The sequence below is a fragment of the Ambystoma mexicanum genome, chromosome 6p (assembly GCF_040938575.1).
Source record: "Ambystoma mexicanum isolate Mex_15411 chromosome 6p, UKY_AmexF1_1, whole genome shotgun sequence".
NCBI lineage: Eukaryota > Metazoa > Chordata > Amphibia > Caudata > Ambystomatidae > Ambystoma > Ambystoma mexicanum.
In genome coordinates, this window is record NC_090935.1 from 1,168,850,596 (window position 1) to 1,168,875,318 (window position 24,723).

General features: G+C 42.6%; 1 protein-coding gene across 2 annotated transcripts in view; it reads left to right on the forward strand.

Moving 5' to 3' along the window:
• Positions 1–678: 678 nt before the first annotated feature.
• LOC138510274 (guanine deaminase-like) overlaps positions 679–24,723 on the forward strand; it is a 616,035-nt gene continuing 591,990 nt past the window's right edge. The window contains exon 1 of one of the 2 annotated variants that reach the window (XM_069625806.1): positions 679–1,196. In XM_069625806.1, the coding sequence (XP_069481907.1) occupies positions 1,071–1,196 (126 nt within the window). In that variant the 5' untranslated portion in view covers positions 679–1,070. The remainder of the gene's footprint in view (positions 1,197–24,723) is intronic. The other variant, XM_069625807.1, reaches the window with a different exon arrangement.

A 24,723-nucleotide genomic window follows, 5' to 3' on the forward strand; every position in this document is an offset into this window, starting at 1 on the left:
TGTCAGTCACCATGTCATTAACTGTTCAACTTACAATAAATATGTACTGCCTGGGCTGCTGCTACAGAGCAGTGGCAAACGTTGCTTACCAGCTCTGTGTGATTACTCTCTGTGAAGTTAGATAATTGAATTTGGTGTTAAGTTACCATTCAGAATTATACATTTTTACATTTGAACATCTTTCCATATTGTGCTGTTTGATGGGTTGTGTGTTTTAGAATGCTTCAATGGTGCCAGTAATGCATGTTTTGTATTTGCCTGTGATGTCATTGTGATGGGAATTATTTTTGGTCACATAATGTTGGCAAGTATGCCCCTGGTGCGCTGCCTGCAAATGGCAGGAGCGGATGTTTCAGCCGAGCGTGTTTCCTTTAAACCAAACGAGAAAGGACGCGCTGCACTGCGCATCGCCTGCCATTATATATTACAGCAATCCTGCAAGCTTCTTCTCGCTGGTCTAGTGGCGTTCGCAACTTTTTGATTCGTAACGTTAGTATTCTCGGGCGCGGAAATAAAGGCGCTTTTCATTTCCGAGGCGTTTTGTTGCTGGATACAAACCAAGCGCTTGTGTATCGCCCAAGAGGTTACCGTTGCCATCCCGCATTTTATATCTGATGTGTAGGAGGACAGGCGGGAAAAAACTCGCCCTGCGGCACACGGCGGGATTGCACCGATTTCCCAATGAACATTATTCTAGCAAGGCACTAGGGCAGCCATCCGCCCTCCCCTCTCATTGGTTTCTCTGAACTGCAGGTCGGTGCACCTGCCCCGTGCAGTTGCGGAAGTTGTGACATGCGGAGCGCTTCTTATCTCTCCCTCCTGCTTGACATTACACGTTCATTATCCTGGAAGAGCTGAAGGGCGGGCACTCAGGTGTAATCCTCCCCGAGGCGAACGGCATTGGTCGACGCTCGTGCACCACTCACGCCATTGGAGCAGCCGCGGACCAACCTCACTTGCACTCTCTGGTGACACGTTCGGAGCGAGGAAAGTCCTCGCTACTGGTCCGCAGTCTACCATCGCTTGTTTTCTATCCATCCATAAGCCGCAGCCTGCATCCACGATATACAATGTCGGCCAACAACGAAATCCCCTCAATAAAACATGTATTCAAGGGGACGTTGGTCCATTCCACCTGGAACTCGCCCATGGAAATCCTGGAGAATCGTGTCCTGGGAGTGGGCAGCAGCGGGAAGGTAAGTGGAAGTCAGTGCATGAGGTGATTCTGAAAGAACGTAAACCGCGCAGTGAATTCCGATGTTGCATGTACTCAGAGGGGCTGATATACAAAGCGTTTTTCAGTGGGATTTTCCCTTTGAAAAACGCTTTTATAAAATCAGGACCAGAATGTCAGAAAATGCTCCATATGTATTAGTCTAGATAAGTACAATCACACTGCGCACAATGTCTCTATGTTCCATGCGTAATTGCATATGATTTATTAAATTGAAAGTCATCCTAACACGTGTTTCGAGCCGTGCTCTTCCTCTGAGGCTTAAAGGCTCATTTGTACCATGTGTGCTCAATTGCCAATTTCCCTAAATGGTATAGTGTTTGACTAGTCTATATGGTCTTCGCAGTTGCTGCTAAGTAATATGTATTAGGCACCATCTCTCAAAATAATTATATTAATGTCTTACACTGTCCCGTAAACAGAGCCTTTGTATATGTAGCACGAGCGTGGATGTCATATAAATTGGCCGCAAGATTTTTCAAATCCTCAGATCCGTATCCGATGTTGTGTGAGGTTGGCTCCATAATGCGGTCAGGCCGTCTCATCCCTCTATCCTATGAGGCCTATAAAATGAGTACCAGTGGATAATATTAGAAGCACCAATGTTATAGCACTTAGAAGCTGTAAGAGTCCGTCAAGAATGGTCAAATAAATCCACAAGGTGATGGTTATTTATATACATTTATAGGATTTGAAAACACGGTTAGCCATTATGCAACCTCTCTAACATGACGTAACAAATCTGCATTTATCTGCATGCCAGACCCTTCTGCTCCGCCTACAACCACTGCCTCAGCACACCGAGATTCAAATTCAAGAGAGCTGGTGGCTCCAGCTTCCCTGTCCGCTCTGCCACACTTAAGAACAACCTCCCGCTCACTCTCTGGTAGGAGCCCTGCTTCCCCTTCCTGCACTATCTATCACTTGCTGTTCTGCACTTAATCTTGCACGGCCACTTGCTGGCCGCACTTCTTGTTTCATGATGTTTAGATCCTATATCCTGCACTTGCTCCTCCTGCGCTTGGCACTTTTCCCCTTTCCTCCCCCTTGCTTTTGCGCGATCTCAAAGTCACTGGGCCTAGTAAGATCGTTGTCTGGTTCCCACCATTGTTTCCCCTCCCCTGCCTCGCTCGACTGTCGCTGATTGCGACTGCATGAACTGGAACACACTGTAACAATTCCACCGTATTTAACAGCACCTAGATGGCCAAGGGCTTTGTGCGCTACTATAAATGCAATAAATATATAAATTGGCAAATTGCAATGGATATCGCCTGCAGTAAGGAAAATCATCTGGGCTGAGACCCTGCATCAGATTTTCAGAGACTGCAGAAATCCAGTTTCTTGAAACGAGGACCACGCATAGTGGCATGTTTTGCTAAATAGGTATATTTTGAGCCGACACCTGCAGAATAGCGGCAGATATTTTATTGTGGGTTGGGCTGGGGGCACCGTGTATTATGATGAATAAATCACTAAAGCAGTGTATAATCAACCCACATTGTCAAGCACCAACCGTGGCACCTGCATGTATACTATACATTCATGAATAGTGCAAAATGCAGTTTAGTGTGCATGCTGAGTGAGGAACAGTAGAGGGAGTGGCGCACAAGGTAGGAAACCTCGAGTAGATTGGGGACATTCCACTGTGCATATCTGCACGAATACCCACACGGAAACATGGGCAAATATGCAGCGTGACAAACCAACCTGCCGAGGTTTATCATGGGAGAAAACGCATTTAAAGTACTGCATACCCCTGCAGGCCACTGTGAATCCCCAGCTGAGCTCATTAAGAGGCATCTTTATTTTCAACTCTATGTCAATTTTGCAGGTATAAATCACAACATAGCCCATTGTAAATAGTTTTAGCATGAGATTAACATGAAGAGCCTTAAAGGAAATAATCCCATCCAATAATAGTTACACAAGAAACGAGGCAGGTAGATAACCCAATACCAGAGAAAAGTTGGTTAAACCCCATCCCCCAATCCACCTCCACCATCGGCCACAATCGGTCTCATGCATCTTCTGTGGCCGCATCTACACAAAGCACAAACCAGAGGTGCAGTAGAATTATGGAGTGACACAGAACATTCAACAAGACACCGCAGGACAAGGACCACACAAAACAAGACACTCCAGGGACTCACTGCCACAGAGCCGAATATAATACAGATGTAGATCAAACATCTGGGTTATGCCTGGTTGGGCAGTTTACCATGTCCCCGCATCGCTAATCGCACAATAGCTGCAGGATCAGAAGCCAGTCATCCACCTGGGATGTCTTCCTAGTTTTCCACACTCTCAAGATCAGCCTCTGGATTTTGTCACAATTAGTGCTCCACAAATCCAGTGCATCAGACCATCCCCTGAGAGGAAGCAGCGTCAATAAACACATAAAAGGGATAACCTAGCATCCCTCATATTACACCCACAAAATTCCATATGTGAGAGCGACAAGTGACCAGATTTTTGGTTATGACAGCCTATCAATAATCACACTGCAGAAATATGTGGTCCTTCAGGTTTCGGCAGAGAGAGCTGTTCCAAGCAAGGGCGATCAGAAGGCTCTATATGCGTATCAGCATAATCCAACAAGGCAGTTCTGGGCACTCGTCCAAGTCACCATCAACTGCAAGGTGGGGGAGCATTACTTCCACATCCCTCTTCCTCGTCACAGTACTTACTGTATGAAGGTGCTCTGCCTTCCGACAGAACCCTTTCCCAACAATCTTTCCTTTTTTTCTTTTAGCCCTCATGCCCTTTTCTAGCCCGGGGTATGAAACACCTGACCTATCACATGAGCTTCCTTTCATGAAGCCCATTTGGAGCCCTTGTAGGTTCACAATTTTCAATGGTTGGGCACAGGGTAGCTGCTTGTAACTCTTCATGGGACGGCCACTGCTCCCACTGTGCAGGGAGGAGGTCTACGTTTCTGGTCCTAGTATGTACCGGTCCAATCTTTTCTTTTCCATAAAATATATATATACATGTTTTCAAAGTACATTTTGTTCTGTTGTAATTTCTTTAAATTTAGTGTATGGTCCACAATTTGAAGTACATACAAAAACTAGTACAACAAAAAATAGTTTAGCATGTAAAGATTTATTTGACATCACGGACCTGGCACTGGACTCATTTACCTCCTTCCTCTCTGACCAGCCTTCCCAGGTTCAACTTGGTCTTTTTCTCTCCCCCTTCTCACTCTTGAACTACGGCATCCCTCAGGGCCCTGTCATCCTTCTCTCTTCTTCTTTCCCTCTCCTCCTCCCTTACTATTGTCCCAATCTGCCGCATTTTGACTGGGTGCCTGTTTCCTTCTGATTTATACAGGGCACCTGGCCCTCCTCGCCCAGTCTACCCAGGCACTTCGTTCTCCCCTGACCCCCTGACCCCACCAAACCTGCACTTGCCCTAGCAGGCTCCTTCCCTGTTAGGGAGAATTCTCACCCAAGTGATAAATTCCCCCTACCTTAGAGCCCTTTTGCTATATTTTGGAACGTTGAACTTTTCCTTTTCAGTGTGTTTTACTTTTTTTCTGCCTATGAAAGTATTTGTGCTATTTATTATTATAACCTTGTCTTTTTAAAGTAACTGAAGTGCCATTTTGCTCCCACTTCAGGGGAGCCGAACTCGTTCAGTAAATTACTGGTTGTGTATTTGTAGTATATTAGTATATAATATTGAGCTTCTCTTGCTAGTGTAATGTTTTCCAACTGACTGTGTAAATAAATGTATATTCTTTTACCAAGAAACCTTAAGTAAGTGTTTGTTTGAATCACTATATTGGTTGGTCCTTTGTGTAACTTGTTCTACTGCTCATTCTACTCTTGAGATAAGTCTGGCCGCTCAGCCACTGCTACCACATTACTGCGTAGTACAGGTTTGTACCAAAGGTGAAATTATACTGAGACTTGTAGTCTTAATTGCATGTAGTGTTCCCCAAGGGTACTGCATGTGATTCTGCCTAACACCCCCCTTGCACTAGCCTGGCGGGGCCTACACCCTACTGAGCCCTTTCAGCCCCGTCCTCGCACTTAGCATGTGGACACTCATTCGCTGCACTCCCTGCTTCCCCTGGCACTTGTCCACCTGGCCTCCCCATAGCACTCGCCTAGCCCAGGGGCCCTCTGCTCCGCCTCACCTTACCCCCCTCCAGCACTTGCATGCTGTCAACGCTTGCCTTCTCACCTTAGCATTAGTGCATTCTGCTCTGTCCAGCACTCCCCCACCGCGCAGTCCCCTGCACTTCTTGTTGTTGCACTTGCATGATCCGAATGACAACAGGCCTAGTAGGACCGTTTTTGTGATTCTTCATCCATGTTGCCCCCCTTCTTTTGTCTTGTGGTGCCTTGAAACACCATTTACAATATAGGTGCATTATAAATACCCAATAGATAAAATAAATACATTTCCTTTGACATGTCATCTGTTAGAGTAGAATAAAAAGTCATAATTAATTTATAAAAATACCTGAGAGTAATATAAATCCAATTACATGTCTAAAAGTGAATCTTCAGTTTCTAAGTTTCATTCATTTTGTATATACATAATTATGTAGTGTATTATTACTTTTTTAGAATACCTATGCTTAGAATTATTATAATATATCACAATACATAAGTGCATGTACTAACACTTCTCATTTAGAAAACAATATGTTTATATACTATTTTTTTTCTAGTAAGCACAATAGAAAATGTAAATCTGTACATTTAGCATTTTCCTAACACTCATGATTCAACATGTTTCTATTTCTATCTATTCCTATGATCAATCTCCTTACTAACGTATATACATATTATATAATTTTACAAATATCTAAAGTACATTTCCCACATTCATGTGGTACATTCTATGGATTGGACTATTTTAATTGCTTGCTATTAAACGAAATTAAAAATATGACTAAAATATTACATATTTATATTTTAAATGTTATTATTTAATAAATACTACAAATGAATGTTTCACGAGTACTCACATCATACATGTGTACCCGTTTATTGTTCTAGGTCATGTTCTTATTGTTATTAAGTATACTGATCTAACATATGTACCAAGAGAGTGACCCACACATATTTGAACATATATAATCAGTGATCTCATGTCTGATGTCATCAGTAATGCCATCAACGAAGTAATCAGTGATGTCATAAATGATGTAATTAGTTATGTCATCAGTGATGCAATCTCTGATGTCATCATTGTGGTCCTACGCTACGCAACAGGGGGCGGGAAGTTAAGGTGACTTTGCCTGACTTGTCTGCTGAATTTCAAGGGTTTTGTTGCGTAAAAGTTTCACCTTAACGTCCTTTAACTAAGGTGTTTTCACTGAAATAGAAAGCCTTTGTTGGAATATATTGTTCATGTCAAGGATTTCCAAACTAAATGTTTTTTCATTGAGTTTCAAAGGTTTTGTTACTATGTATTTTTTCACCTTAACTCTCTCTTAACTAAAGTTTTCTCACTGAATTTTAAGGGTTTTGTAATTATACTATAGTTTCTTTGGGGCCCACTAGCCATGGCCTTCAGTTTTGGCCAATGGCCACTGTACATGTTGCACCAACAGGTTTCTTTCACGCACACTAGCCATGGCCTTCGGTCATGACAAGTGGGCATGGCCTACGACCGTGGCCACCATACATCTTGCCAGTGCTCCAGATAAGATTTGGAAGTGGGAGTATTTTACTCCCTATTTTAGGTAGTAAAAATGCAAGCCCGATTCCCAATGGGAGTATTTTATAAGTGAGTAAAAATATAGTTTTAACTGGAAAGAGGAAATGTTTTTGTAATGAATAATTCTTTGCATCTTATCCCTTATTCACATTAAAAGATGCATGCTTACTTCTGAACAGGCAGTAATACAAGTTTCTTTCCTGTTTTACAATGTGCACTATTTGTCCAAACATATCAACTGAGTTGTGTGGGTGAGAGCAGGGGCACGAGGTTTTACGTGTCAGTTTCCAATTTTCTTTTTTGGGAGTATTTGTATGTGTGTAGGGGCTGAATGCTGAGTGAAGCAAATGAAATATACAAATTTAAATAAACTCAAAGCCACGGGTGGAATGAACTAAGCAGGGAAGTGAATCTTTATTAATATTGAAAACCAACCTGAATGAAAACTTTTGAATACTGAACTGAATGAAAACTATATGGTTAAAGCTATGATCTGGTGAAAGTTAAATATAAAAGTGCCCATTTGAAAAACAACGTACGAAATGAGAGAGCAATTGCGGAAGTTTGCGAAAGAGCATGACAGAAAGGTGGGGAAGAAATAAAACCAACACAAAGTGAACTTTATGCATGAGTACAGTACGGCAAGGACAAAGACTGGCAAAGGATGCGCGACACATTGTGGCAAAGCCAAGACTCTAACCAGGAGAAGCCAAGAGAGTGAGCATTCACATAAAGCCAAGAGGCCAGCAAGAAGAAGACAAGTGAATGTGAGTCTACACACAGGGAAAAATACAGAAGGACCTGCGTGGGCTGAAGAGCATAGGGCTCCTGGTTGCGCAACCTGTAGTGGGTGGACCGTATGGTCTGACAACTGTGCCTAGACCAGGGAACCCTCAATTGTGAAAACCAAGGACATTGTAGAAATAAACCAAGAAGGAGTAATTTAAGTGAACTGCAAATTCAATCCAGAAGGAGTGTCAAGTTGATCTGGAGTTGTGTTGAACATTGAAAGACTGAAACCAAGTACAAGTTGGCAAGTTGTAGTCTTGGGGAAGGGAACCCTAAGACTTGTGGAATGTTCTTGAACTTGGGGAAGCGGAGCTGAAAAGGAAGCTAGGAGCTGGAAGAAGCTCAGAACTTTGTTTTGCTCACTATTTCTTTTATCGTAGACATCCCTACACATCGTTTAGTTTTAGTTGTGAGGGCAAGGATAGGTTTTGGGTACAGACAGACTTTTAAGTTAACTGGACTCAGACTTTCCTTAGTTTTGTTCAGGTAGGGAAATCCCACCTTAGCATAAGGCAAGTTAGTCTTTCAATCATCCTGACATTTGAGTTAATAAATCATTTTATTTTGAACTTTGAATCTGTTGTCTGTGTCTTGCTTCATGATGCCTTCACATATGTTTCTTTGGCACCCACTAGCCATGGGCTTTGACCGTGGCGCTGTACATGTTGCACCAATAGGTTTCATTCGGAAACACTAGCCATGACCTTTTGCCTTGTCAACTATGTCACGATCCATGCTCCTGACCCCCTCAGGTATAACAGCCCCCTGGCAGCAGTGGGGCTAAAGCCCTTCACACTGGCCCCTAGGGCCTTATCAGGAATAAAGCAATACCAGTGTTGGACCTTAATCTAACATGGAGGCCTATTACACAGCTCAGTTCTTTAGAACCAAGCCATGCGGTCTAGTGATTTGGGTGTGGCTGGGACTGGGACTACTTGGCCTGGAACCACACCCAAACAGCAGAACATGCTTTGTGTTATTCTGCACTCCTGCAGCGTAACGCTCACCGTGTCTAGCTCCTGCTCAACTGCTTCTCCGGTGGCCCGATCCTGAAGCCCTAGATCCGGATTCCATTAATAACCTGGAAGAACAAGAAAAGTATTAGCGAGCAAGAATACTTACCTGTGAAGTAACCAGTCTTGAATCCATCCTGTGCTTCGCTTACCTCGCCCATCTCCGGAGTGTGCAGCAGCCTGCAAAGGTAAAGAAACAAGGACAGCATTAATAACAATTCTTAACTGGGCAAGCAGCGAGTCCTGGCAGCACCCTGCGCTTCTCTTACCTCGCCCATCTCCGGGTTTCACCGCAACCTGCAAGAGACAAGGAACAAGGACAGCATTAACAAAGCACTTACCTGGACAAGCAGCGCTTCGATCGCTCATCACTCTGGAACATCACCGCAACCTGTACAAAGTTGGGAAGAGAACACAGGTTAGCAATTAACACTAATAACAGCGCAGCTCTGCGCGCATCAATAACTCACTGTGGTCTTAGCTATCTGGCGCGGCAACTCTGAAATCGCAACGATCCCTGTGAAAACAAAAAGAGACATTGTTAGGGAACAGCATAGTGGAGCAAGACACGGAGAAGACAGAGGAAACGGAGGGAAAGAAAGAGACAGAATAAAGACGGAAAAGACATTATAACTCACCTGGAAGACAGCAAGCAGAGTCGGAGTCACAGCTGGTCTGGACCCAACACAGTAAAGCAACAAAGTCCAGGGAACGCCCGCACCAACCACGCTGCCCTGCACAGAGATGCAGGACGGAGAGTTCAACGCACAAAAACCTAAGATGAGCAATAACCCCAAGGGAGGGTGTTTGGACCAGAAGGAGGTGGAAGTCCACCCATCACAGAACCAGTATCTTAACCCTCCATTCTCCTTTTATTTGCGCCACCGAATGTCTGGCACATAACCAAGCAGAGAAGGGTCCCGGATAGCGCTTTGACCTCCATTCAGTAACGTGTGGTGCCCCCGTGCATAGCGTATCAACTGTCCATGTTGCACCAATAGCTTTCTTGGGGCCCACTATCCAAGGCCTTCAGCCTTGACCATTAGCCACGGCTGCCCGCTTTGGACACTGTACATGTTATACCAATAGTTTTCTTTGGGGTGCACTAGCAATGGCCTTCCGCCATGACCAGTGGTCATGGCCTTTGGCCGTGACCACTGCACATGTTGCACTAATAGGTTTCTTTGGGGCCCACTAGCAATGGCCTTCGGCTGTGGCCACTGTACATGTTACACCAATAGGTGTCTTTGGGGCTCACTAGCCATGGCATTCAGCAATGGCCATTGGCAATGGCCTTTAGCCTTGGTCACTGTCCATGTTGCACCAATATCATTATTTGAGGCCCGTAGCCATGGCTTTTGGTCCTGATCAATGAACACAGCCTTCGACTTTGGCCACTGTCCATATTGCACCAATAGCTTTCTTTGGGCCCACTAGCAATAGCCTTTGGCCATAACCAGTGGCCACAACCATCAGCCTTGGCCACTGTACATGCTACAACAATAATTTTCTTTGGGCCCCACTTGCCATGGCCTTTGGCCATGTCCAATGCACATGTTGCACCAATAGGTTTCTTTGGGGGCCACTAGCCTTGGTCTTCGGCCTTGGCCACTGTACTTATTTCACCTATAGGTTGCTTTGGGTCCCACTAGACATATCCTTTGGCCATGACCACTAGCCATAGCCTGTGGCTTTGGCCACCATCCATGTTGCACTAATAGCTTTCTATGGGGCCCACTAGCCATGGCCTTCAGCCATGTACATGTTACAGCAATATGTTTCTTTAGTGCCCACTAGCCATGGGCTTCGGCCATGCCCAGTGACCACAGCCTTTGGCCTTGGCCACTGTACATATTGCACCAATAGGTTTCCTTGGTAGCTAAGGCCACTAATTGCATGTCATGTTATGTTGTATACTTTTATAAAGTGCTCGTAGGCCTGAAGGCATCTTGGCACTAAGACATCAACACAGCTTGATGGTCCGGGATGTTTTCAGAAGAGAAGCATTTTCAAAAGACGCCTACATTGCAAATGGTTAGGAGTACATCTCAGAGCCGGATGTAGAGTGTTTCAGAGTGTGGTGGCTGCCATAGAAAAGGCACGACTGCCCTCTCGAGAAAGACGGATCCTAGGGACAGACATTAAACCAGCACTTCCCAAGCAAAGGGCTTGGGTAGGGAGGTACTGAGGGAATTTATCCAAGAGATCGTCCGCCCCCTGACGATAGACGGCTCGATTAACAAGACAGAGGGCCTTAAATTCTATGCGCCTGGCAACAGGAAGCCAGTGGAGGGAATACAGGACTGGCGTGATATGGGTGCCATAAAGAGTGTTAGTGGCCACTATAGCAGCCAGATTCTGCAACAACTGCAACCGGTGGATAAGCCCCACCGGCTGAGCCTAACACTAGGCGTTACAATAGTCTATACAGCTCATCACCAGTGAGGCCACCACCAGAGGTCTAAGATGGCTTGGCAAGAAGGGTAAAACCCTGTGCAGAATCCTCAAATGAAAATGGCCAGCCTTACGCGTGCTCCAACCTGAGCAACTATAGACAAAGTAGAGGATCAAGTAACCCCAAGATTTTTAACGGTTGATACAGACTGAGGGAAATCACCCAGTGCAGAAGGCCAAAAAGATGGAGTCCTGTGAGTCGGGTTAGGGGGGTAACCCACCACAGAAATCTTGGTTTTGTCCCCGGTCAATTTCAGCAAGTTCCTACCCATCCAGTCCTCAACGGCCACCAAGCACTGACTCAGGCACGATGACCCCTCTGCCTGGTTCAGATCTAAATGAACTAGGATCTGGGTGTCATCGGAATACGAGTAGGACCTGAAGCCGAGGGAGCAGATGAGGCGGATCAAGGGCTGGATATAGATGTCAAAAAGTGAAGAGGAACTCTGTGGGACACCACAAGATAGAGAGCAAGAAGCAGAAGTGAAAGAAGAAAGTGAGAGGGTTTGGACGCTGTCAGTCAGGAAGGAGGAAAACCAGGCTAAAACAGACCCACAGAGACCAGCTGAGGCCAAGCGAGAAAGCAAGATCTGGTGGTCGACGGTGTCAAAGGCCACTGACAGGTCTAACAAGATCAATGCAGTCATTCCACCGCCATCCACCAGTCTGGCTAGGTCGTCAACAACAGACACTGTGACACTCTGTGCCATGCCCTGGGCAAATACCTGACTGAAAGGGGTAAAAAAAAAACAGTGTGCTCCAGAAAGGAGGAAAGAGGAGGGGAAACCAGGGACTCCAAAAGTTTAATCGACAGAGTAAGAAGTAAAATAGGATGGACTTTCTGCAGGAATAGTAGGTTCCAGTGCGGGCTTTTTAAGAAGGGAGATAACTATGGCCTGTTTTAACTCCACTGGAATAAACACAGAGTGGCAAGGCAGATTGAGTGCCTGGGAAACCCAGATAGTCAGCCCGGGGATAATATCCTTGGAAACTGCCAAGTGTATGGGAACAGAGGGAGAAGCAGATTTAAAGTGAAGAACAGCCTTTCCTACCGCTTCCTCAGAAAATATTGGGAACTCAGACCACACATGCAGAGGGCCACCAACTCCGACCTCCGGTACATTATAAATGGCAGAGCACCAAAGCTGCCAGTAAAAATCAGCCCGAATGGTGTCAATTTTAGAAAAGAAGAATTGAGCCAGAGAGTCACAGATAGAGTGTGTGGGAGTCACAGTTGGTGAAAGATTTTCAGCAGATAACAAGGATTTCCCAAAGGCAAACAGCTCCTTAGGTTGATTAAGAGCATTAGTAACTCTCTGAGTAAAGAAGGTGTGTTTAGCAGCAAAGATAGATTTGTGATAGGTGTTAGCTAGACGTCTATAGACGTCTCAGCAGCAGCATAGGAGTGGCGTCATTTGCGTTCAGCCCATCTAAACTCGAGGCGGCCTGCTCTTAGTTCACCCGTAAACCAAAGGCTGGATGGACGATTGTGATGCCAGACAGTTTTGAGAGGAGCTACTATATCTGCCACCTTCTTCAAGCAATTGGTGAAAAGAGATAAATTAGTGGGTCGCCACTTATGGCATTCTTCCAGCACACTCATCAAGAGAGCAGTCCGATCCGCAGAGAAAGGGATCAGACCAAATAAGAGATTGCACAGGAAGAGAGGTGATATAGGATTCAGTGGAGAACACCAAGTCCAAAGTATTTCCCAAGGAAAGGGTAGACTCAGTGATAGGTTGGCAAAGACCCAGGTCTGATAAAGAGTCAAAGAACTGACTAAACATTGGGCACAGGAAGGCTACATTTAATATTAAAATCACCCAAAATAATGAGTAAAGGATATTTAACCTGAAGCTCAGCTACAAGTGCAAGAAAAGGTCCAATAAAACCAACATGGGAACCTGGAGGCCTAGAGATGAGCAAGATATGTAAAGTGCGAGTGGAGGAGACAGTCCCCCCAACAAGCAGGGATCCCATATCAACCCCAGTGGGGGCAGGGAATCTTAAAAATCTTAAATGCTGATTTGAAAATAAAAGTGATGCCACCCCCTGCGTGACACACATTCCTATCCAGATGGACTATTTGATAGCATTGTGGAAGTGCTTGCAACAGGACGGGAGCAGAAGCAGCCCCTAACCAAGTCTCTGTAAAGCACATACAGTCAGGGGAACGAGTGTCAAGAATATCATATACAAAATATACATGTGCGACTAATGAGCGCACATTGATCCACATTACCTTAACTGACAAGTCCGTTTCCTGGATCGCATTATTCAGAGGTGGTAACTCGTTTTTCCACTTGGGTGGAAAGAATGTGTCTGGGGGAGCCAGATCTAAAATATCATACCGAGAGGGAAAGGAGCTTCACTATGTCCGAACTGTGCATGGACGAGCAGAGACGGGCTAGACTTAGGTGTGTCTTCAGCGTTCAAGGCTCTAGCCTGCTCCGCTCATCCGCTGCACTTCCAGGGATGTGCTGCATTAATACACATGATATCACGGCAGCCGGGTCCCTCCCACTGTGAAAACAGTGAAGACAGACTGGATGTGAGAAAGGAAAGACTACTTCCAACCAGGCACAAGACCCTAGTGACTAGTGGGGGAAACCAGATACCTTCGTGCTGGCAGGTCCAGTTTACGTGGGAAGATAAATAATTAAAATAAGAACAGAAAAATAAAAACGTGACGAGCGAGGTCAATCTAAAAAACACAGTCCCCAGTGAAATTTTCCACTTGCATTAGCGAGTTGAAAGGAAATGGAACAACATAAATCAATAGGGGCAAATAAACACAATGACAGTCAGCACACTAGCGAAAACAACAATTCCGACTGGAACCTCGCCGTACCTGATGTCTCCAGAAGGAAAGGGCCGCTCTCTCCAAGAGGTGTGAGTGCCGGGTCCCTCCTACTGTGAAAACAGTGAAGAGAGACACCTGGCTGCTGAGTGACTGGATATGAGAAAGTAAAGACTACCTCCAACCAGGCACAAGACCCTGGTGGCTAGTGGGGAAAGCCAGGCACCTTCCTGCTGGAAAGTCCAGCTTACAAGGAAAGTAAAATAATTAAAATAAGAACAGAAAAATAGAAATGTGACAGGAGCGAGGTTAATCTAAAAAACACAGCTCGCAGTCAAACGCTCCACTCGCATTAGCGAGTTTAAAGGAAATGAAACAACATAAATCAGTAGGGGCCAATCAACACAATCGCAGTCAGCGAACTAGCCAAAACAACAAACCCAACTGGAACCCAGCCATACCTGATGTCTCACATTACAAGACATTACATCTATGATGATATCTCTGATGGCATCACTAATGACATCACTGATGGCATCACTAATGACATCACTGATATTAGTGGTTTCATTAATTATATTTTGAAATATGACAACTCTGTTTTGGTACATAACATTATGTACACATTTCATACTTAGTACATTGTATTCTTGTTTCTTTACTGTAGTGTACAGTGCACGATTGTAGTTGCATGCATAGATTATTTCAATGCAGAGTAGTATATAAGCCTTATGTACTTCGGAAGCTAATCTGTTGTATTGGAATATGAGTCCTTCATTTATAATCAAAAGAAATGACTAAAATATTAGTGATATAATTGCCATGTCTATAATGAAATATTTACTTTATAATTTTCATTTATTTTCTATATATGTAATTAAGTAGTATAAGTATTTTATTTGTTTTAGTTTATTAACCAGACTTTGAATTCCTAGATTCTATACTATTGCAATGATAACAGACACACACTTTATATTGTATGTGATTTTTTAAAATATAACACTTGTCATTTAGAAAATATTGTGTTCATATAAAGCTATTAAAGTAAGGAGAATTTTAAATTTAAATGTGGACATTTACTATTTCCCTAACACTTACTATTTAACATGTTTCTACCTCTATCTATCCTTATTTTTTATTTAGTACTACATTTACTTATTAGATTATGTTTGAAATATCCTAAATAGATTTACCTGAATCAGATAATTTCCTTGCAATTAACTATTGTAATTGCTTACTAATACATGAAAATCAAACCATTTGTATTGTGTGATATATTTTTATTTGAAATATTATAGATGTATAAGTACTATACATGGATGCTTCTCACATAATCATACCATACATCTATATCAGTGTGTTGGTCTATGTTATGTTGTTATGATTGTGAAGTGTATTAAAATAAAATATATATCAAAAGAGGTGAACAAAGATATTCTATCTTCTATGATCAATAATGTCAAGTATGATGTAATTATTTATCTCATCAGTGATTTCATGTATGATGTCATTAGTAACGCCATCAGTGATGCCAGATGTGATGCAATTAGTGATGTCACCAGTGATGCTATCACTGTGGGTATATGCTGCGCAACAGAGGTCGCATAGTTAAAGTGCACTTGCTTGAAATGTGAGTTCTGAATTTTAGGGCTTTTGTTGCATTAAAGCTGATCATCTTAACACTTAATTAATTTGTTTTCACTGAATTTTCAAAGGTTTTGTTATACTATAGTTTCCTGAGGTTCCACTAGCCATCTAGCCATAGACTTTGGCTGTGGCCACGCTAAATGTTGCACCAATAGTTTTCTTTTGGGCCCACTAGCTGTGGCCAGCGCCCAGGGCCGAACATGTTGCATGGTTTCTTGAGGTTTCACTAGGAAAGGCCTTTGGACGTGGCCACTGTGCATCTTGAACAAATACTTTTATTTTGGGCCCACTAGCCACAGCCTTCAGCCAGTGGCTACTGCTGAACAGGATGCATTGAGGTCTCACTAGCTATTGCCTTTGGCCATGCCCTCTGTACGTGTTTCTCCAATAGCTTTCTTCTGGGCCCACTAGCAATGGCCACTGGCCATGTCAAACCATGAATTGTTACCAAGCACCAGTTGCCTCCAACCCAGTAGATATAGGCATTGCAGATGTTAAACCTTTTTCTAACTCCTTATTCCCACAATAATTTCACAGTAATCATTTCCAATAACAGAAATTCCTGCGGTAGAGTGGTGGTTTGACAAATCCCGCGATAACGGAAAAAGTGGCTCAGAATTGAAAAGCCTTCCACATGCTCAATGAGACTCAAGATGTTTCCCCCTTCATTTTTCCAGGTCCCCTCACGCCACTCAATTGCTTTTTCACTCCCTAACCCTCTCCCACAAAACCCTATCACACATCAATTTGTGTGACGCACATTGGTTTCTGAGCCCGTGGCATTGCTGCAGTAACTTCGTGAGATTCCTGCTGTCTTCCCCAGATAAACAAAAAATGTGCTACCTGTAACTGGCTCCCCAATCCACCCTCGAATCCCCAACTTAATATGGTGTTTTCGTCGTCATGCCCCACCTCTAGCCGGATGAGATTGCTATTGCTATTGGTATTTATATAGCACCTACACAGGCCATCTAAGCAATGTCATTCAAAACAATCAGTGTTTCCCCAGGAGTGACTACATAAACAGAAGAGTTCTGAGTCTCTTTCTGAAGTCGAAAACATTATTAGACTCTGTAATGTAATTAATTCCAAAGTTTGTTGGCATAATTTTTCCACCTCCAATAGCGGTTTGAGTTCTTTCATTTGCGGCTTCTCCCGGTAATATTGTGGAAATCACTTGATTCAAGCAAAATATAAATGGTGTGTTTTCATTTTGGAAAAGTCATTCAACCTCTCTGCTGCAAAGCACCAAAGCCGATATACATAAAGGTTTTAAGGAACAGGGGCACCCCTATGTCTTTATCGGATATTTTAAAATCTACCTGATGGATTTATCCCAAAAGTCAAGGAAATTAAGGCAATGGATTGGGCACAAACAGTTTCTTACTTGGTCCAAATTTGCCAAGCGGTTTCTGCAATATGGCTGTTTCATAAACTGCACGTTTTCTCTCTGGGAAAATACATGGGAGTAGACTGAAAACTGCTTTTTTATGTTTTCTTAATTTTATTGATGAATTGTTGCCAATATGTACAGTTTGGGGGGACCCTTAAAGCTTTTATTTAGAACATTTCATCCACATCCACCCAGCAAGTCAAAACTTATTAGTCTCTCTCAGCCTCTCTGCTGCAAAACACCAAGGCTGATATAAAGGTTTTAAGGAGCCGGGGGCACCCCTTCTCTGTTTAATGTTTTAGAAACTACTGGATGGATTTACCCCAAAGCAGTATAGGAAATTAAGTCAATGCTTTGTGCCCAAATTGTTTCATATTTGTTCCAAATCTGCCAAGTGGTTTTCGCGCTGTGGCTGTTCACATATTGCACTTTTCCTCTATGGGAAAATGAATGGGCTGAAAACTGTGGTATTTTGTTTTCTTATTAATGTTTTCATTTTATAACATAGTCCCAAAATGTTCAGTTTGGGTGGGCTCTTGACAAACATTATGTTTGGAAAATTCTATCTACATCCATCCAGTAGGTTAAAAGTTATTAGCATTAGAAGTTTGGGGAAACAATTGCTGATTTTTCGTTTCTGAAAAGCCTCTCTGCTGCAAAGCACCATAGGAAAAATATAGCTATAATTTTGGGAGAAGGGGGTACTGCCATCCCTGTTAAATATTTTATAAACTACTGGACAGGACAACCCCAGACCTAAAAATGTTCTCTATTTAATTTTTTGAATAGCAAAGATTTGGAGGAATCATGCATGTGCGTATTATAATTTAAGTTTGTTATAATATAGTTATTTTGCATTCCAAATATGTTTATATTTTGTTTTAACATTTACTATAGATGTATATATAATGTATTTTTGAATCGTTTTACATGTTATACAATTACTTGTTTTCATGTAAATAATTTTTGAAAATATTGTATGCTTTTAAGATTGTTGTAAGTTAAAGTTACTATGATATTTGTTTTTAATATAATATATATTTTGATTTATTGATAAGGTGAAAATATGTTGTTACCTTGCCATAATGTTATTATTTCTAATGTTTTCAGACTTTACGTTTTTCCTAGTTACGTGATTGTTTTTGTACTCGGGGTGTATGCGCATGTTGCCTTTTTTTGTGGCTTTACTGCATGTTTTACTGGGTGGTTTGTTACATGGCGTGTGTTGTTCTTTTACTGTGTATGCAGTTAGGCTACATGCGTATAGTTTGCATGTGGTCTGTATGTTTGTTGTAGGCTGTATGTACATTTACTTTTTTGTAATTGTTTTTGGACATTTTTGCACATGCGTCATGTATAGAGGAATCCTAAATTGTTGATATCTCAAAATTGGTTGACGTGTAGTTAATCATATCGTTTGTGGTGTTCTTCTTAACAGTTCGTATGTTGTTTGCATTTTTCCTGACAAAAACATTTTGTGTGCTCCAATCCCAGATGAAATCTAGGTGCATGCCAATAATTGAGAAAATTGAAGTGGACAATTTGGAATATTTGAGCCTTATTTTAATATTTGTTTCATTGCTATGTACTCTTGACAGCTATCTAGCTAAAAGGTATTAGAATGACTAAACCACATGATGATGTCCCTATATCTGTGAACTGCTGCCGTGCCATAACTTTGTAGTTGCAGGATAGAGGTGTTAGGAATGTCAACAATAACTTCACAATGACGGTGCCTGGAGGATTGCCAGAGGAAACCCTGTTTACGTGCAGGAGGACACCTGGTAACACAGGGATGCACAGCCAGTTATTAATATATGACGAATTTCCAGATATCAGTCTCTTGAAATTAAATGAATCTCTAGTTGTTATTTCAGGTGCAGGCGGGCTGAAGTCACAAGGCCACTTGGGACGGGAAATTGTCAAGAAACAGAACTGTGTATTACTACCCAGTAGGCCCAAATGCACTCCTGATTGGGTTCAAGACCCAATGTTGATTCGTGAATGTTTGAATAAGGCTTTAGCCTATAAAGGCTTGAATTTGTATTTGTAACTTCATTCAAATTCTTACTGAATATCAAAGGTTATCTTATAAGCTTTACTGAACAGTATATCTCATTCAATAGAGCCAGTCCCCAACACAAATGTTAGAGAATCTCTTCCCTTTAATTCTCTAAGTTTAAACAGAATTAAACAAAATTAATATCATAAACATCAGATAGCAGATATCAACATGATTCTTCTTTTTGTAACAAAATATCAAAACATCAAACAAGAAGTGAACATAGGAATACTATTATCTCTTAGAGCGGTTAACTCCCTCCAGGGAAACCCTTCAAGGTTGTAACAAGTAACCAACGAGTTTCAGATCAAAGATCCATCTTCAGGGTAGGGGCTTCTCTGTTCCTACACATGGTGAGATATAATCCTGTGGGAAATTCAAACGAACATTCATTGTAATAATTGTTTAAATAGAGAGAGGCTAAAAGTAGGGTAAGGGGAGGCTAATGGTACTAACCTATCAGGCTGGTAAGGTCCAGAAAATGACCTATCAATGGAACAAGAGAGGAAAAAATAGCCAAGGTAAGCGTTTTTAGTAATGTAAAAAGCTACTCACTCAGAAGTAGCAAAATGTAATGGGAAGTGACATCCCTGCACTCACCCAGTCTTCTGGTGAAAATCACTGGAGACTGGGATGCGGCCACTCACAGTACGGCAGAAACCCTAAAGTAAATACGTGATACTCATATTTAGGGACATGAGGCAGCCTCATGAAGAATCACAAAACATTAATCTCCACCTGGTATCAAGCCAGGAGACATGTTTGAGACCCTAGACATTAGGAGGGAACTAAATCAAATACAGTACACGTCCTATGGGTATCCTGAAGTAGCCTTACAGCAGGTAGACCACCAGAACTGGTTTCAAGGAGACCTGACATACCCCACCACAAGGGCTAGTCATGGTCCTTTTGCTATGGAAGGGTTAACTTTAATACACATCTTTAGGTTCCACTCAAACAGGGGGGGGGATGGCCCATATACCAGGGAGCACTAGATATTCTGGTGCGACATTTTGACAATGTCCACGCTCAAGCTGTAGAATATAGAGTTTTGGGAGCTGCTCCATCAGCACCCAGACCATTACTAGCATGGGAGGAAGGAACACTTCCATTCTGGACCCTTAAAGCTTTACTGGGCACTTGCCCCACAAGGTTGGAGGACATCCCTAGCTAGTATTACGGTAAATTGAGTTAGCTAGAGGCAGTTTACCCTCAAGTGACTCCTCAGCAGAGGTAAAGGGTATTAGCAATCTTAATGCCATCAGATTGTAATCCACTCACGGAACACTGTGATAGATGATGGGGCTGTGAATTGAATAAGAGGCAATAGATGTGAAATGAGATGGGGAGTGTCTGATACAGAACATTTAACACCAGTTGTGTGACTGTGGTAGATAAAAGGCTGCTCAGGAGCAATGCCAGTGGTTCAGATTCATTCAAAACCTTGCACCCATCCCTTTTGTGGTTATAGTTTGTCTCACTATGTGAGAGAGGATATGTCCAGCCATGGGTCCCTTGCTCGCTGCAACGTAAGGACCTTAGCTCGCCCTCACTGAGGAGGCCCAACAAGGCTGACACATGTCTGGGGTTGCTTGTGTTTCCATGCAGAGGGGACCTGGCCTAGCAGTTCGGGCTGGGCTGCTACCATTGGTGACAGTACATGATTGATTTGCATATGGCCGGACCCCTTTTGCAATGGCACAGACGGACTAAATAACGGTGGTTTGGAAGGTTGTCCAGAGCAATGCCAGTGGTTCAGATTCATTCAAAACCTTCCACCCATCACAGTTGTGGTTACAGGAGCCATAAAGGGCAATGCATGTCATTAACTGTATTGTCATCCTGTGGGTTGGCGTCACGGGTTAGGGACAATATGCTGTGGGTTTTTTGAGTTTGGTGAATAGAGGCAGGATTAAGAAAAGAGAAATACCATTATACAGTGCTCTGTTCCCAGAGGTATGCCCTTCATCACTGTCTACTCCTGCCCTGCTCTCACTTCTCATTATTGCAAAATTCAGGCAACCATATAGAAATCTTACTTTCTCTGAAACAGCAGAAGGATGCACTCTAAGAAAGGAGAGAGGAGCTGGGTTTTAAGTAAAAGCCACGGGTGGGAGTAGGTAAATGGAGTGGGGATGATGCGGCTGGGAACGTGTCAGTGTATAGTTGGTTGTACCTTGATTTAATTGGGACTCCTTCAATTACAGCACCAACCTCCATTCTGAAAGAGATATTAAGCTCCCAGGGAATAGAAGCAGCAATGAGCTTAGGGCTTGCAATAGCTGGGGCCATTATTCCATTTTAGAGCAAGTACTTATGTCCGTTATAAAAGGTGAATCAGTAAGGCTAGAAGTCATCAGACACCTAGCATTATTGCCCAGGGACCAAGAAAGGAAACCCCAGTTTGGCCACATAATAACATCTACTTACAGGTCCGCAGGCAGAGATGATCTAGGTAGGCCCTTAGGGAAGGGCAATAAAAGGAATGAAGTGAGAATAAGTGCTCTAATAGAGCACCACCTACTAATAGAGTACCACTGGTACCAGACAGGAACCAAGCATACATACCTTCTCAGCTACAGGCAGAAAGGGAAGGACAAGGGCTTCCAGTATGTCCCTGCCAAAGAGGAAAGGAAGACCCTACTTAGCAGAATGGTATCTGGAGAAAGAGATACTACAAGTCCCAGACAAGAAGCTGGTTGGGATAGAAGACACTTTAAGGGCAGAAGTGGTGAAAAAAGCACCTATCATTAAAGAAAGAGTACAGCTTAGGCAGCCACAAAGTTACAGAGGTAAAGACTATCCTTCCCCTTCACAGAAAGAGAAGAAACAGGGCTCTGCACCCAAGGGAGAGTAGAAGCCCGTCAGGAGGAAGGAGAGGAAAGGAGAAAGGAAGCCAACTGCAGCTTTGAGAAGGGACAAGGGCCATAATGGTAGACATGCTAAATGAGACTTGGAGGATAGTTCCTGTGACTAAAGATCCAAGGGATTGATTAGTGGTACAGGTACATTCATATCCTGGTACACAAGTGCCCATATTCAAAGAAAGAAACAAGAAGCTTTTCCATCATATACCTACTAATGAAACAGTAGAGGTAATTGCTTTGTTTTAAATGCCTGCTTCATGATCCACTCACATATCAGCTGTTACAATAATTTCGAACACCATTGGGACAGGTAGTACAGCTCAGTGGCGATGCACTCGTCTTGGAAGCAAGACGATGCAGAGCTAAACAAGTTCGAATCCCCAGTGTGTGCTTAAAAGCGTTCTCGGTATTAAGCATGTTACAAAAAAAGAATTATTATAATTATAATGCTATATAAATGGTTAGTCTTTCTCAAAAGTAGCCAATGTAATCATACATTATTGAATTGAGCTGTTCTGATAGAAATTTGTGGGCCTCATTAAGCATTTTACGGTAGTGATAAAACGTCTGGTAATTTCACATACTGGATATTTTATCACTCCCACAAATTCTGAATAACAAAAGTGTGAAACTCATCTTTTCCACAAGCTTTTGTGTGGAAAAAATTATGTTTACACAAAAATGTAATCACATTCTGTAATACCATAAATCATTGTGAGATCTGGGTTAGGGCCTCGACAGGGATGGAACTTTCGATGGAGGCTGTGGTTAGGAGCGTGTTAGTTCAAGCCAGGGTTCTATGTCGCACTCATTGCTGCACTGTTATTTATTTGGGCATGCCTAAGAGGCTCCAGGTTTAGAGACATGTAGTGCAAAATAGGACAATTTGAATCATTTTTGGTTTCATCTGGCAATTCTCATATGATTGCCAGTCAACCACCAATTTCCTACTAAGGTGGTTGACATAAAAACAAGCTTGGCTACTAAATAAAAGTTTTTTGAAGGTGCGCTTGTGTGGGAAAACTTTACAGGTTGACTTTGTGGCATTGTTGTCCCAGACCCCTGCGACGCATTAATTATAACCTGTTTTTTAAACAAAAGTTAAGGTATTTCTTTCTTTTGAAAAGGACTTGATCCACCTCGCTTCCTGGAGTTGAATGCTGGAATCTGCTGTCACGGGTATTCTATGAATTACCCTATACTTATTTGTGATGTTTCACTATTTTCTGGCTCACATTCCAGTATGCGTTAACTCAGTACATTTATGCCATTGTTTTCTCTTCATAAACAATGAAAACCAACAGCCCTTTTTGCTTTCAATTCAATGATCAATTTGTTGGCACTAGGCCTTCACATGACAGAAGCGACTGAGATTAAGAACAACCTCCTGCTTTCACTGTAGCATTAGGCTGCCAACAAGATCAGTGTTTCTATAACATACCCATGTTTCTTTTTCATTTACTTCCACTACTACAGGACGGAGCCACTGGGTCAAAATGGTTTGTCACTCAAATTAGATATTTGTTTATAATTATCTTATTATATATATATATCTTAATTATATATGTTGATTAGTTCAAAGGTTTCGATTTCACCCTGTGATGTAAAATGATTTACTCCACCTTTTTTAAGCAGTGTTATTGAACGGGATTTGAGGTTTGTGGATATTGGTTATATTTTTAATATGTTGAATAATGTTATTTGCCTGCATGTGACTAGAGATGCTGAAGGAATTAGGGCACGGCTAAGGGGCGCCTGGTTTGAGGAGGAATGCAGAAAGAAAATTAAACTCCCCTCTGCATTGAATGCACTGTCAATGGGGGATAGTGGTCAGTTACAGTTGTTACAGACGACATATAAGTGTCTGGTGCGTTCCAAAAAGAAAGGACGATCAAAGTCCCAGAGAATTATTATTGGTAGCAGCACACATCGCACTTGCACTTGCACTTGCACGTTCTGAATGCTCACAAGCCCATGTAGGACCGCCACCTTTCTTTCTCTTCGGTGTTACTATATCTGCCTTTCATTCCCATGTTCCCTCCCCGTTTGCCCTGTGGGCACTATGAAACACAATTTACTTGATATATAAGCACCTTACAAATGCACAATAAATAAATAAATAAATAGTAATAATCAAACGTGTTTTTCTCTATTGTGTCCCATGGAACTTTAGGAGAAATTCTTAGCACGAATATGTGCAAATAACTAATTATGTCAGTACACTTACCTTATCATTGTTGCTCAAAATTAAAGGCACACCATTGGATACGGGTAAAGGCTACATTCAAGGGCAGTGCCAAATGATGCACGCACAACGGGACCTTTCCAGTTAACAACCTCCCTTAAGCCTCAAAGAGCCAAGCCTTCCGGGAACTACCTTCAGAATGATGTCATGTTCCAAAAAAGAAAAGTACACTCTGTACTTACAGACTCACGCTGCATGCACTTACAACATCAAGCACAGCAAACAACACTGGCTAATTGCCACGCAGTTGGTTTATCAGCCTACTGAGGGCGCCACAACAAAATACAATCAGAGAACTCTGAGTGTATGTCACCTCCACAAAGCAGGAACCCAGGTATTCTTTCGAGATGTGTCCCCAGACTGATGGGGCTGTGAACAGAGAGGACCAGTGCACCCAAGATTCCTTCATCATCCTCAAGAAGCAAACATATTCACAACTGCATGGGGAGGTATACCCTAAAACAGCCTACCCAACCCAGCTACCCGCATCGGGATACTTCCCTTAGCCAATGTCTTCTATGATCCTGGTGCACAGCT